The sequence below is a fragment of the Aythya fuligula genome, chromosome 9 (assembly GCF_009819795.1).
Source record: "Aythya fuligula isolate bAytFul2 chromosome 9, bAytFul2.pri, whole genome shotgun sequence".
NCBI lineage: Eukaryota > Metazoa > Chordata > Aves > Anseriformes > Anatidae > Aythya > Aythya fuligula.
This window is the reverse complement of record NC_045567.1, coordinates 24,759,329-24,773,349: the sequence shown is the minus strand read 5'-3', so window position 1 is coordinate 24,773,349 and position 14,021 is coordinate 24,759,329. Positions and strand designations below refer to the sequence as shown.

The 14,021-nt window shown below is 39.2% G+C and overlaps 1 protein-coding gene across 1 annotated transcript in view; it reads left to right on the top strand.

The window, feature by feature from the left end:
- RSRC1 (arginine and serine rich coiled-coil 1) overlaps nt 1-14,021 on the top strand; it is a 140,215-nt gene that overhangs the window by 28,841 nt on the left and 97,353 nt on the right. Inside the window, exon 4 of the mRNA XM_032193104.1 lies at nt 1,837-2,007. Coding sequence (XP_032048995.1) covers nt 1,837-2,007 — 171 coding nt within the window. The remainder of the gene's footprint in view (nt 1-1,836; nt 2,008-14,021) is intronic.

Genomic DNA, 14,021 nt, shown 5'->3' with positions numbered 1-14,021 from the left:
ATTTGGAACTGCAAAATGTAGATGGGAAAAGAAGTTCAAATTTGAGCTGAGAAAGAAAGCTCTTTAGCAATAGGTATTTTAGATTCCTCAGTTATTTGTTTGAAGGACTACACTGTTAAGTAAGGAGAGGCATTTCATCAAGTGAAATTGATCTGTGTTGCTATAGGGCATTTTTATTTTTATTTTTAAATTATATATACTGTTTCTGACTCTGCATCTTACCTGCAGAGTTCTCGGAAATCGTGGTTACCGTCCAAGTGATCTCATCTGCGGGGCAGCGGTCTGTTCAAAACAAAACCTCCTCCACCTGAGAGCTGAAGAATAGGTGGATGCTTTTTAATTTGTGATGAAATAATAAAAAGTCTGTTTTGAGACAGAAAACGTCCTATAGTTCATAATACACCCCTTAAGTGGTAACTCGACCTATTGTATTCGAGCTAATACTGTGACCAATAACAGAAGATATAGTGTTGCAGGAGATGCCATCTGCTGAATGAAACGTAAAACTGGGGTTCTGACCTCTGGTGCTAGTCTAAAAGGCTTGATGGCAGGAGTAGGTATGTTAACCCCAGTATGCTGGACAAATTCCAGACTCAATCACAGCATTCTTCCTAAATTTGATTTATAGCTTCATCTGGATGTAGTATTTTCTTTTGCTTGTTCTATTGGGGAGGTTTATTAAACAGTTGTTGCCTTTAAAATTGAGTGATCTTCTGTATGTGATTTTGCTTTTAAAGGCTTTTGGAGTTTTGCAGTCCAGAGGTGCTAAATAATTTTTTTTTTTTTTTTAATACGATTTTATGAAATGCTCTCCCCTGCCCCCAGCTCTCCTGGTACTTAATGAAACTTTCCAAAGAGTCGCGATCAGAACTTGTATGAAGATGCGCATTGTGATAGAAACTAGTGGAAACTTGAGTTGCTTTTTTCCAAAATGTGCATTGTAAATGTGCAGAAGTAGCTAAAGACTTGACTACTCCTCTACCGGCAGCAGAGAGGTATTGATTGATAATAAATTATACAGTGAAATTTAGAAAATCATCTAAAAAAATCAGGAATCGGGTACACATAGAAACAGTTTTAGGTACACATAGAAGCAGTTATATTGTAATACTACTTGATCTTTTTTCATTCAAATGTATCAGTAACAACATAAATTTATTACAGAGGAGTGGGTAATGTGATTGAGAACAGAGTATCCTATAGCCAGCCAAGAACCAGAGGACTGTATGTGCACAAAGCCTTGCACCTGTATGCAGTTTCTTGTGTTGTTGGGCCTGTAGGGTTGGTGTATTTATAGGTTTTCTGCAGAGTGTTTCAAGCCTGAATATATATTAAAAAAAAATAAATAAAAAGTGTGTAAATGTCAGCTCTGCAGGCTAAAGTTAGGGTTTTGTAAATGTCTTTCTTTTTTTCTTGGAACATTGTTAGTAGAAGTATTTAATATGTAAATAGAAGCACTTAGTAGCATCTGTAAATTCTTTACTTATTTGCTAAGCTAAATTGATCAGAATTTAAGAATGCAGTGTTTAACGCTTAAGATTCTCCATCCTTACTTTCTTCAATAGCTCTAAAGACTACTTTGTTAATACTTGATTATTTTCTTAATGCATGAATACTGTGTAGTATGGTTTAATTTACTTTGCATTCTTCCTTCAGAACAGAAGCAATGCTTTCTTCTTTTCTTTTGAGAAATTGGTAGGTTTTTGTTTAAACATATTAAATTACTAAATGATTTGAAAATGAGTTCAAAATAGTTGGACAAAATAACAAATCTAACATGCAGTGATGGTGAAAAATGCATAATTGCTAAATTTTAATATTATGGATTTTGTGTAGATCGCGCTCAAGACCTCGTCAACGTTCTTATAGTCGAAGTAGTGAAAGATCCAGTCATAGGAGAACTCATAGTGGGTCTCGTGAAAGAGAGCGGCGTAAAGGCAGAGAGAAAGAAAAAGTAAAAGAGAAAGGCAAAGGAAAAGAGAAGGAGATATGTGGCACGAAGCATGGGTAAGTGAAATGACAAATAATGCAGCTATAATAAAAACAGGCAATGATTTGGAGTTTTACTTTTTAAAAAAAAGTTTTCTTTGTATAATGCATGCTATTTATGGAAACAAAATGGAAATTATTAAAAATCTTTGAATCACATGATTCTGAACATTTTAAAATTCTGCCATGCGGCATCATTTGAACCAAATGATTAACAATTCCTTTTTCTTCCTTGCCTTGCAAATATGCTAAGTAGCTTTTCTTCAGTAGATGAATGTAACTCAATTTCTGATGCATTATAACCACAGTTTAAGGAAAAGAAATGAAGAGTACTGAAGAAAAGCACGGAAATAATTTCCTTTGAAAAATTGTTTTTCACTGTGTGTGGTGGGTTTCCCCCGGCCTTCTGTGTTGACAGAAGTTTGCTGGGCTTCATTTGTGGCTCAAAGTATTGTTTCAGTAGAAGTACTTGCCGTGCCTGAATGATGGACTGCCTTTCAAAACATACTGCCAGCCTAATTTTTGCTTGAAATAACTTAGATTGTTGATCTTCTTTTTACAGCTTTCAGTGAAGACAGTTTATGTAATTACTTCTACTTTGTGCATCTTGATCTCTCGCAAACTTTAGCGTGATTGGTTTTACATCCCGATGGTATTGGTTACTTAGTCCCTCAAATATCGTTCCTGCTTGTCCTTGGTTCGGTAATTGATTATGTAAATATTCAGCATTATCTGTTTACTTTTTAAATTTTCTTATTTGTAGTACGTAGACTGCTGGGAACTTCAAGGATGGTGTCGGCCACTCTTTTCAAGCGCTACTTTCCCAGTTTCACTAACCCACGTGTGATATTTACTATGAAGGCGGCGCAGCCCTGGCACAGGTTGCCCTGAGGAGCTGGGACTGCCCCATCCCTAGAAGGGCCCAAGGCCGGGCTGGGGGGATTTGGGCAGCCTGGGCTGGGGGCAGAGGTCTCTACCCATGGCTGGAGGGTGTTGGGGGGGGCTTTGAGGTCCCTTCCGACCCAAACCAGCCTGTGATTCTGTGATTCATCTGCTGTTGCTGCAGATGTGTTTGGCCCTCAGTAGGATTCACTGTAAATATCTTGGAGCCTCTGAAATATTGGTGGTATGTCATAAACAAGATGCCTCTTGCCTGTTTACCTGAAGTTTGAATACGTTTTGGTACTTGTGGAAGAATGAGGAGAAGCCTGGATGTTGAGCCCAAATTGTTTTTTTCCTGAAGTAGATTCTAGTGCTCTGAACAGGGCAAGAACCCCTACTGAGCACGACACATTTGGTGCGTGAGAGGTCTTCTGGACTTTGTATAGAAGCACATCTTAAATCACGTTGGAATATATTGCAGTGCTTTATTAGCATACTGCCTGACTTTATGTCCTTTTATAATAAGGATCGATATCAGCAAGCTGTAGGAAGAACTCAGAAGTGCCCAGAATTTTTTTGGAAGCAAGCAATTTACCTTTATATTTTGATAACTTACAAAATTGCTTATGCTAAATCCGAAAGCCAAATGTCTTGTTTGGGTCGTTTCCAAGGTAGTTAGGACAAAGAGTACAAACTGATAATAGAAACATTTTATGACATCAGTCCATTTCCCTTCGAGCCCAGGTACTGACCAGTAGCCTTTGTGCAGGGATTTCTTACTTGGAGCATCATTAGACTACAAAATGAAATATACCCAGGATGATGTTGATATAATTTATGCTTCATAAACTTTTCTGAGGGGGGACAACATATTTTTCAGTTTAATCAAATGGTGATCAAAGTGTATCCGTACAGAGAGTATGGATCTGGGAAGCGTTTTTCCTTTGCAGTTATTTGTCATTCTGAAGATTCAGACTGCATCAGCATCAAGTTATTGTTCGTTAAAGGTTTCGCAAAGCAACGCATTTAAATACAGAGCTCTTGGATTCAATTTGCAGTTAATGCAGTTATTTGTCTAGGGAATACTCTGCTATGGACCAGTAAGAGTGAACTAGGAACTTAGAGTTTTCCTTCTTAAATGCACGCGTGTATTTAGGAAGGGAGAGAGCTACTGCAGTTTCTTTTTTGCCTTCTGTGTTCTCCAAGAAAAAAAAAAAACAAGTAAGATGTTTTATAATTGTCTTTTTCTAGGAGACTTCCTCAAGCCTCCCAAGCTCTCAGCTTTCTTTCTTGCTATCGTTTCTTGATGTATTTATTTTCTTTGTGGGTGAAAAATACGGGAAAGAAAAGACCTCCGTAGCCAAGGAAGCTCACTTGTCCTCCCTCATTTATAGATGTATAAGGAGGACGACACAACACAACCTCAGTGAACCTTTTGCCTTTGTAAATCTATGGGCTCCTGGCACTTTTTCTTCGTCTCCTGAAGCAGCAATGAGATTCAGTCATGCATTTGTTCTGTCTGGATGCTAATTTCTGAGGAAAGCACTGAGATACCATCTTTTGTTTCCCAGTAGCTTTGAAGGCTTTTGTAGTTGGCTGTGGTCAGCTGAAGGTAGTAGGTTGGTTTTGCTGAATTTTGCTTTTGAGGGCATATGTTATAATTCCGGATTTTTGTCTTGTGGTGGTGTCAGATGTCCTCCCGTGGGTATGGCTAGAATTATAACTCTTATTATAGCTTGTCTCCAGTGCTGAGCGTCATAGCAGGTTCTGCGACTGATGCTGGTCCCCTTCAGCACGAGAGTTTGCTGCCCTGGCTGGAACTTCACTGTTCACCCAGCTGGCTTCATGCTGGAGGAGACAAGCAAGCACTAGAAGGACCTGCTCTGTCGACTGTCCTCATCTGAGAGCCAGCGAGCAGGTGATAGGCGAGGCCTCCTCCAGCGTCTGCATTTGCTGAAAAAGCTGTGTGTTTGTTTCTTGTTTTAGGTTGGATCTAGTTTGGGCAGGAAAAAAGACACACATTTTATTCTGCTGTAACTGACACGTTAATGGTGCTTTTTTTTCAATTTACTGTTCAATTTTTTTTCTCTGAAGCATGGAGAAAAAAGTCTAAACACCAAAGACGACTATCAGGTTGTCAAGTATATATTTGGATGTGAAGTACTGAGAAGAATCTATTGTAGGTCACACTCTCCAGGTGAATAAATTTACATCTAGATCAACACTGAAAGTAAGACTATTCTGTAGAGCCTTTCTAGAAACTCCGACAGCTGGGGATCTGTCTTAGGGGACAAAATAGGCCTCTGAGCCCTGTATTTGGAATAGATGCTTGCAGGTACTCCATGGAAAGACATGTGAAGGGCCAGATCTGTTTTTCAAATTACATTAACGTCTGTTTGGAATGTATTTATTGGAAAATAGTTACTTGAAAGCTATAAAAAAGAGCATCCTACAGCCAAATCACGAGAAGACAATGTAAATTCTCCAGTGCTAGTTAATTTTATAGCTTCAGCTTTGCATAAACAAAGGTGTTTCACGATCAGTGTTACTTGCATTTTCTTGGCATGGCTGGGTTGCTCGATGGTATGTTTGTTCCTGCAGTGACTGAGACAGCTGTACTGGGAGAATTGGAGGTTAGGTTCAGTCTTTGAAAAGTCAGCCCTTATCACAGGGTATTTGACTCTTGGTTATTGCTTATTGAAAGTGAAGGAAAGGAAGAGGAGGATTGTATTATGAAGATTGCCATTGTATGGTTTGGTATATGAGAGAATTCACTTTGACACCTCAGATCAAGGTGCTTGGGGGAGATACTTGGGAGACACAAATAATTTTTCTTACTTGCGGTCAAGAAGGAATTAAATCTTACTTGCCAGCCTGAAGGAGCTGAAGGAATTGGAACTTAATCAGAGCTCATCAGAATAACTGTATTCCTATATATTCTGATAGGCTGGTAAGTACAACTCTTGGTAGAACATAAGGAGTAGGAAATAAACCTAAAGATCTGAGGCAAGTTTAGTTAGATTTAGAGTATTTCTTGCTGTACATAATATTTTGAGGATAAATACACGTATCTCTTCCATTCTAAGCTTTTTCTTCCTTCTCCCAATCTGCAAAATGAGACCTGCACTTTATTTGCGTATGTTTGTTTATTTTGTAAATCAAGGCAACTTTAGGTTCTTTCAGAGTAGATCTTATATTTTCAGGAAAAAATCTTGAGAGGTTTCCAGAGTAAAAGAACTCTGCCATGGTAATCCAGTTGTCATCCGTTTGGCATTCCCTGTTTCAGTGAATATTCTTTAAGGCTGAGCACTGAACTTCTTGAATGTTGGATGAGTGTCAGCTATTTGGTGGAGACAGGCTGTATTACAGTCATAGCAAAACAGCTGAACCCTTTTGTTCTCACAATCTGAAATGTTTTAAGGGATATACTATTTGTTCAGCCATCATGGAGAGGGATTGTGGTAACAGCTGCTTTGAATTTAGGTTGGGAAGCTCATTTACAGCATCTGACTGTACTTGGTTTAAAAAAAAAAAACACAAACAGCAAGTAGAGCTGAGAGAGGTCTATCAAGCTTTGAAAGAGGTTTGTGCTCACTTAAAAGGTAAAGCAGTGCAACTTTAAAAATCATTCTAGCAGAAAACCCTGAAATATTCATAAACAGAAAGAGATCCATCTTTCATATTATCGGGATTATTTCATTTCCAGTGTAAACTATCTAAAATAAAGCTGAAGACGAGCAGGTAGCAAGAAATGTTCTTAAGCAGTTATCCACCTACTGCTCTGGTATTTATTTTCCTTCCATTTTACAACTAATCTCAACTAATCAGTTTGGTTTTGTCTACTTACCTCATAGTAGTTGTTTGCGTTGTGTTCCTCTATATGTGTGTGTGTGTGTATATACATATATTTCTGTTGCAATGCATGGGAGAAAGAGCTTTATTGCCTGGAAGAATATATATACATATACATATATATATTAAAAAAACAATAAACAATACGACTTTTTTGGAAGAACTGCTGCCAGCGTTTCCAAAGTAAAAGCACTTGCTTGGCCACCAAGCTTTTTCTGTTCATCCAGCCTCATAGGCCAAGTTTCAAATCACATCTCTCTGTTTGCAATAACAATGTGGCTCTCTGATACGGTCATGCAGACCCACGGCTGCAGTAGTGATGTTGTGCATGATGTTGGTTACTGCACGCCAGAACTGTGCCAACGCTCACCCTGTGTAATTAGCATGCACACAGCTGGCCTTCCTGGGCTCACGCAACTTTTGGTGACGAGCGCGGCGTCGAGGTGTTACCACACCTTTGCAATTTTATAGAACACACTGCATCTGCTGACATACTGTGTGGTTTTATAAATAAAATGGAATCGATAAAATAAGGACCAATATTGGTTTTGCGATGCATTGTCATTTTCTGTTGTCTCTGCAAAGTTTTACAGTGCACACTGGACATCTGGTGTCTGGCTCTTACCAGTAAGTTCTAGTCTAGTGATTTTCTTTTATTAAATTTTGCTTTTGTGAAGAAAGCAAATGTTTATTTCCCCAGCAGTAGTTTATCAGGCCCTACAATTGGCTGCCTCATTTCCTGTTTGTCTGTTCTTTTCTTCCTTTTATTACCCCCCCCACACCCAAAAAAAAAAAAAGGGGGGGGGAAGTGACATTGATCAGAAAAGGTCTCTGAATAAAGACCAGGAGACCGTTGTCTCTGTGTTGGAGGAGTGAGACAACACCTTGAGTGTTGCTGGAGCTCTGCATGAAGACAATTACTTGCTTGTAAAGAGCTAGAGCAACCTTTGCTCTCTGCCTCAACCCCACCGGACTCCAACCTCCCTCATCTGTGATTTTCCCCATAATTTCTAGGGTCTGTGGGCTTCCCCCTGTGCTTCTTCATCTTCAGAGCGTAACACGGTGGTATTAGGATAGCTTTGCTCTTTATTGCACGGTCTTTCAATTCCTAATGTATTGGCTAGACTATATCCTGAGTCGTGGACATTAGTGACCTTTTAAAAATGCACTATAGATTGCGCAGCGTTTCTCTAAATGTTGCAAGGTGCCTTCTTCAGCCGGTGTACGCCGCACTGAACCTGGCTCACATGCACAGGGAGGTTTTTTTTTTTGTCCTTGATCCTCCAAATGTGCCACCATCCGTAACCGTTCTAACATGCATTCTTACTAACAGGGTATCAAGTGTGGGAAATACGAATATTTTTATTTTTCTAAACTAAAGGACTGTTCTTAGTGCAGCGTTGTGATGGTTTGAGCCACCAGGCCTCGAGCAGCTTCTGTCACCTCCTATGGGATTTGCATGGCCCCCAGGCCCTGTCCTGCAGGCTGCTGTGAGGGGTCAGGCACTAAGGGATTGCCTTCTTCCAAACCCTCTGATAGCACCAGAAACTTCTGAATGTCCGTGAGTATCACTGGTAAGCACAAGTGTTTTATCGTGCTGCTGTACTTAAACATGTAATTAAACACTACGGCACCTTTCCAGCAGATTGGCTGCTAATCAAATCATCTCTTGTGCATTTTTAATTCACATGTTTTAAAGCAACTGGCATGCATGTTGTCATCAACTTATACGCACATGCTGTGGGATTTTGGTGTCTGAAGTCTTCACTAGGTCAAAAGCACAAGTTGTGGCACTGAGACATGGTTTTCATAAGGATCATTGTTCATTGTTTAATTGGAGGGGGAAAAAGTACTAAAAACTTGTTAGCTTTAAACAATGTTTGCTAGATTTATTAGTCTCCCCCTAGCTTTCTTAGTTGGAGAAATTTGGATTACTTTTTAAAGTGCTTTTGACAAATTTTAATGGAATAAATTAGGAGCAGCTTTACAGTTGTTATGAAGAAAAGAAGTGTTGTGCCATTAATCAAACCCAACCACCCGGTCTAATTTCTGGTCCCTATTAGATTATCGATACGTTTTTGCATTAATGGCCTCATGACTACTTAACCACTCGGAGCGGCATTACGTTGCTGAAGAATTTGTTTCCCAAATATATTATTAATTTTTCCTCTTAATTCGGTGTTTTAGATCTTCCGGGGTTTGCTGAGGTCGCCCTGTCGAGGGGACCTTTCCCAGTGGCATTTAACCACGGCGCCTGCAGAGGTTTGTGCTCAGCGCTGCGCCGTGGCGGCGGGCCAGGAGGGGCTGCTGACCGTGCTCGGGTGAGAGCTGCCTGCCGAGGAGCTTCTCGGGGCTTGGCAGAAGGCATCAGGAGTCAGTTGGGAACGTCGGGCTTCCCCGAGTTTGACAGCAGTCAGACACTCTTGGAGCTTGTCATATTTTCCGTACCTCTTTCCACGCCATGCAGGAGGAAGTCATTTATGGAAATTTTCTCCTATTTGCATATAGGTTATAGAGTTCTGTGGTGCAGAGCACGCTCAGAACTCCTTTTAAGTGTCTGTTCAGATCAAAGCAGGACTGTGTGATAGCTGTTGTCTGACACCAAGCTGTGTGGTGTTGTTTTCATTAAACATTTATCATACTTCCAATGTGACAGCAGGCAACTTTGTGCTTGGGTAACATGTTTTCATGCAAAATTTATTGAAAAAGACGAGATCTTGTAAAGAGATCTTGTTGCCTTTCACCAGTGGCGAAGGGTAAATGTTTGATTGGAAGGAAAGATACTTTCAGCACGTTTTGGTTGTTCATTACGCTGAAGAACAGTGAACCACTCTGCCTTTAAAAGGCAAGGAAATACATCTGAAAATTGTAGTTTACTCTGGGAAATTTCGCTTTGACAGTTCACATGGACATCTTTTTTCATTTTTCTTCTGCGAAGTTTTAACAACTGTTTATTATGTTTTCGTAACGATGGAATAGGTTAGCATGTGGAAAGCAAATGCTGATTTTATCGTAGGGACTAATACGCTAAGTTTTTTAATAGATCCGTGCATATCAGCATAAATTCTTGCCTCTAAGGCTGTTTGCTGAGAAATTTAGGAATTTTTATGTAATCTTTACATTATAAAGCATGACTTTTTTTGGTCAAAGATGGAAAGATAAGGTAGTATATTTAATTAGTAATATACTAGTTTATATACTTAATTTTAATATATATAATTTATACTACTTTATATACTTAATTTATATTTTTTGAGTAAAACGCTGCTGTTTATTAAAGAATATTTCATTCTGCCAGTGATACATTTTTTTTTGGTTTGAAGCACTTCTATTGTAAATAGAATAAATAGCCCTGCTTATAGAAAGGTGGTAAGCATGCAGCGTATGCATTCACTGCATCCTCTTATTTCTGTTACTTCTGAGGTGAGGGAAAACATTGGGAGACCTATGATCATTTAATAGGTTTGGCAAGTGTAAAAATTTTTACGTATTCTTACAGTTTAGTTTTTAGAAAATACTTCAACTGCAGAAGGAATCTGCAACTGCTGTTTACTTTTTGTGGTAAATGAATGTGTCTGCAAAAAAGGCTTTTGTATATATAAAGAAGGTTAAACCAAAATTAATTCTTCTATAGTTCTGTATTGCTGCTTTTCTGTTGCTTTCAGAGAAGGGATAGCCCACCATAGTCCTAAAAAGGGTTATGCCAGCAAGAAGGGCGAGGCGGTAAGAAGTGGGTCTGCCACTGCTGGTGTTACTGAATGCTTGACGCTGCAGCCTGAATCGTATTGGTGATAGCAGGCTGTTCTGCTCAACTTTTTCATAAGCTTCCTTAATCTAAGAGTTGTGCAGCTGTAGCCACAACAGTTTAAGGGCAGCAGAGAAGCAGTATTCGCTGGGAAATACAGCATTATTCCTTTAGAGCACATGATATAAGTTGGGACAAATGATCATGCTTTTAAAGATGTGAAACCTTCTTCAGGTCTAAAACACACTCAGCAATTACCAAGCTTAAATTCAGGTCGGGAGCAATTCCTCGGGGTGCAGCGTTTATGTTAATTGGCCAGGCAGTGCGAAGGGCTAGGAGCTTATCGCTTTCCATACTGTCCATTGCAACAAGAAGTGGCTCTCAAAATCTGGAAAGTGTTAGTGTTTATCTGATCCAATTATGCACATGCTGCTTCCAAAACGTAATCTCTGTAGTTGTTGGCCTAAGGTATTTGTGTTCAATCGTCTCTATTCACTTACAAATGGGATTTTGTCACACTGAGACTGATTTTGTCACTCTAAGACCTTTTCTTTAAAATCTTACATGACAAGATACATTTATCAAGTAGCAGAAATGTGCAAATATAAATTGATGTTCGGGGTGCTACAATGTTTGTTTAATTTGTACTGCTCAGTCTAATTTGAGTTCTTTTTAGTTACTTGGATTGTCTTTAGAACTTATTTTAAAGAGCTTATGAGGGTCATATTGTGAAAGTGTCTTTTGCAATTTGAGTTCAAAGGGAAAATAGCATACTTTGTAATTTTTGATTCAAAATATAATAATTAAGGATTATTTCTGAGCTGAACCTTGCATATCATATTTCAGCCTTGATCAGATTTTCGTTGCCGCGTTATAAGCCCCCAACAGTAAGTGCTTATAATAAAAATGATGAGAGACCCTTATCTACAGTCGAATGAATTGTATGGTAGTAAAATGCCCTGTTCGAGAACAGTAGGCTCTGAGGCCATCTGTCCATATTAAACACAATAATTTGTAGAAAAATTATAGAACTTCTTTAAAACCTGTTTAAAATTAGAGAGTGCGTTTTGAAAGCTGAAACAAAACTGTTTCACCGCTGTGTTGGAAAATAGTTTAAGAATGTACAGCAGGGTTTTCTTTGTTCTTTTGTAAGAGGGGAAAAATCTTTCCTTAATCTGAATGTTTTTGTTTTTAGTGTCTGGGCTAAATTACCAGGACTTTAAAACAGCTACAGTCCCTCTGCTGAGAGGTTGTTATAATAAAGTTTAAGATGCCAGATCATACTTGGGAGTTACAGTAATTTATTTTTGTAGCTTCTTGAAGAATAGCAGATAAGAAGCTTCTAAAATTCTAAAATCTGACTGGCTGAGTCCCTTTATCCGATCTGGGGTGTCTTTGAATGCCAACCGATGGCTTTGACTTCCTACGGAGCGGGCTTTGAAGGATTTGTATTGTCCATGGCGAGAGAGTTATTTATCCAGAAACAAAGTAAAAACAAAATACGCCCCTCCTTTATTTATTTATTCTTTTTTACCTTTCTTCCTAGCTCTTTTCCTTTGTTTCTTTCTCCAGCAATGCTTGTGTTTAACAGGGTTATTCTGGATCCAGGGCTTGGCTCAGAGGAGTTGGGGGAGCACAGGCTGATGAAGCCCACGCGTCCTGTGAAGTTCAGTTTGGAGCAGCTCTGCCTTCTGCCCCTGAGCTGTGTTCTTACCGAAGCAGACCTGGGCTGGCCGCATCTCTTGTGGCATGCAGGAGCAGCGGCGGACACTTGGACGAGTGTCTTCAGAGAGCTTATTCTGGTTGTGTAATGCAGCTGCAGGTAGTTTCTTTGTGCTGGCTTCTGAACTTCTCTCGCTCATCGATGAGCCACGAGCACAAGCGAGCAGATCTCACACCGGGGCTCTGCATGGCCGGTGTCTGGCGGGCCTGGGTGCTCTGCAATGCTCGTGTCCATCAAATAGGAATAGTTATAAAGGGAGCAACGCACAGCAGAAAGGAGCAGAGCAACTGTGATGATGTGGTTGCTTACCTTTTCCTGAAATATGTCTCTCTTAGGTTATTAATTAAAGAGTGTTTAATTATTTTAATTAATGACTTCTGTTGATCGGAAGCATCTCACTGCATACTTCACCCTTTCTGAGGTAAGCGTCAGCAGTTAGTGCTTGAGGCTGGGGGTGGCCTCATCTCATTGTTCTTAAACTCTGTGTTAATATCACTTTCCCGCAGAACAGACTATCCCAGTAAGAACAACCACCAGTTCCTATTTGTGTCATTTCATATCGTAAACATTCGTTAAAAGAAAAATAGAAAACATAATGAAAACGGAACCGTAGTAGGATTCTAGCATGATCACACACTAACAAAATGCAGCTGGCCAGCAGGCGGGACTCAGACGATTCTGTTCCAAAATGTTTATCTCCGTTAGTGCCAGACACACTCAGAAAGTAGAAATGTGAGGTAAGGAATAACTTCTGGTAGGCGAGCCTTCTGCAGTTGATTATTTTGAACTGCAGATTTGACTCTATGGAAATATTTAAATTTCTGTATTTAAAAACAAACGAAAACTAAACACAGCACAAACAGCAAACCCCTTCTGTTGACTGCAGAACTGGAGAATGCCCTGTACTTGACAAGAGCAAGAGGTCTTCCTTGCCAAACTTAGCTTGGGATAAGGATGATGAAATCAACATTTCTGTAATATTTTCTTCAGTGTAAACATAGTTATAAATAGTTTTTCACATTTGTTGCAAGGTGACCAGTACTTCAGTTTCTTTTTTTTTCAGTGGGGTCTTGTTACCTTAGCAGGAGTTGATTTATTCCATATTAACATTTTGTGAAGTATATGTGACTTCCACAGGTACTGGAGGGAACAGTGCCCTGACCTCCCAGATTCTGTGTGACTGCTTATCTCACCTCTAGATCCATTAATCTTATAAAGCTGCACGTTGCTGGGCTTGTTTTCATGGCACCTTTTTTTGTCTCTAAGAACCGCTTTGCTTTTAATAGATGAAGCTGAGCATCTTGGACTTTAGGGTCATCTTGACTGTCTTGACATCTGAAATTGAGCTGAAATGGAGCCAAATCCATGAAGTAGCTGGTTGTCAGCCACCAGAGCTCAGTAGGTGAGTTCTGAACGCAGCTGCACTCAAGTTTTGTAAGAATTTGGGGGTCTTGTATTCATTTATTTATTTTTAATTTATGCCTGGTGCTTCATTCAATTGTTTGAATTCATTTTTTTGATTTCAGTTCAATTCCGTTTTATTTCCATTTTGAAAAATTTAAGTCTTTATTTCTTTTTTATTGATTAATGTAGGTAATATTGCAACCCCTTTGGAGAAGAAAGTGTACTTCAGGGATTATGATAGTGGTGAACTAGCTGTAAAATAGCATTTTCATTGAAATGAAGACTTCATAAAATGATTCTGAAGTATTTCTGCAGTATAATTTATTTAGAAATACAAGTACTTATTAAACAATCAAGGAAACAAAATGTAGATTTTTTTAATGCATATCGCTTTGGTCAATGCAAATGAAAAGATCAGTGCCTGGT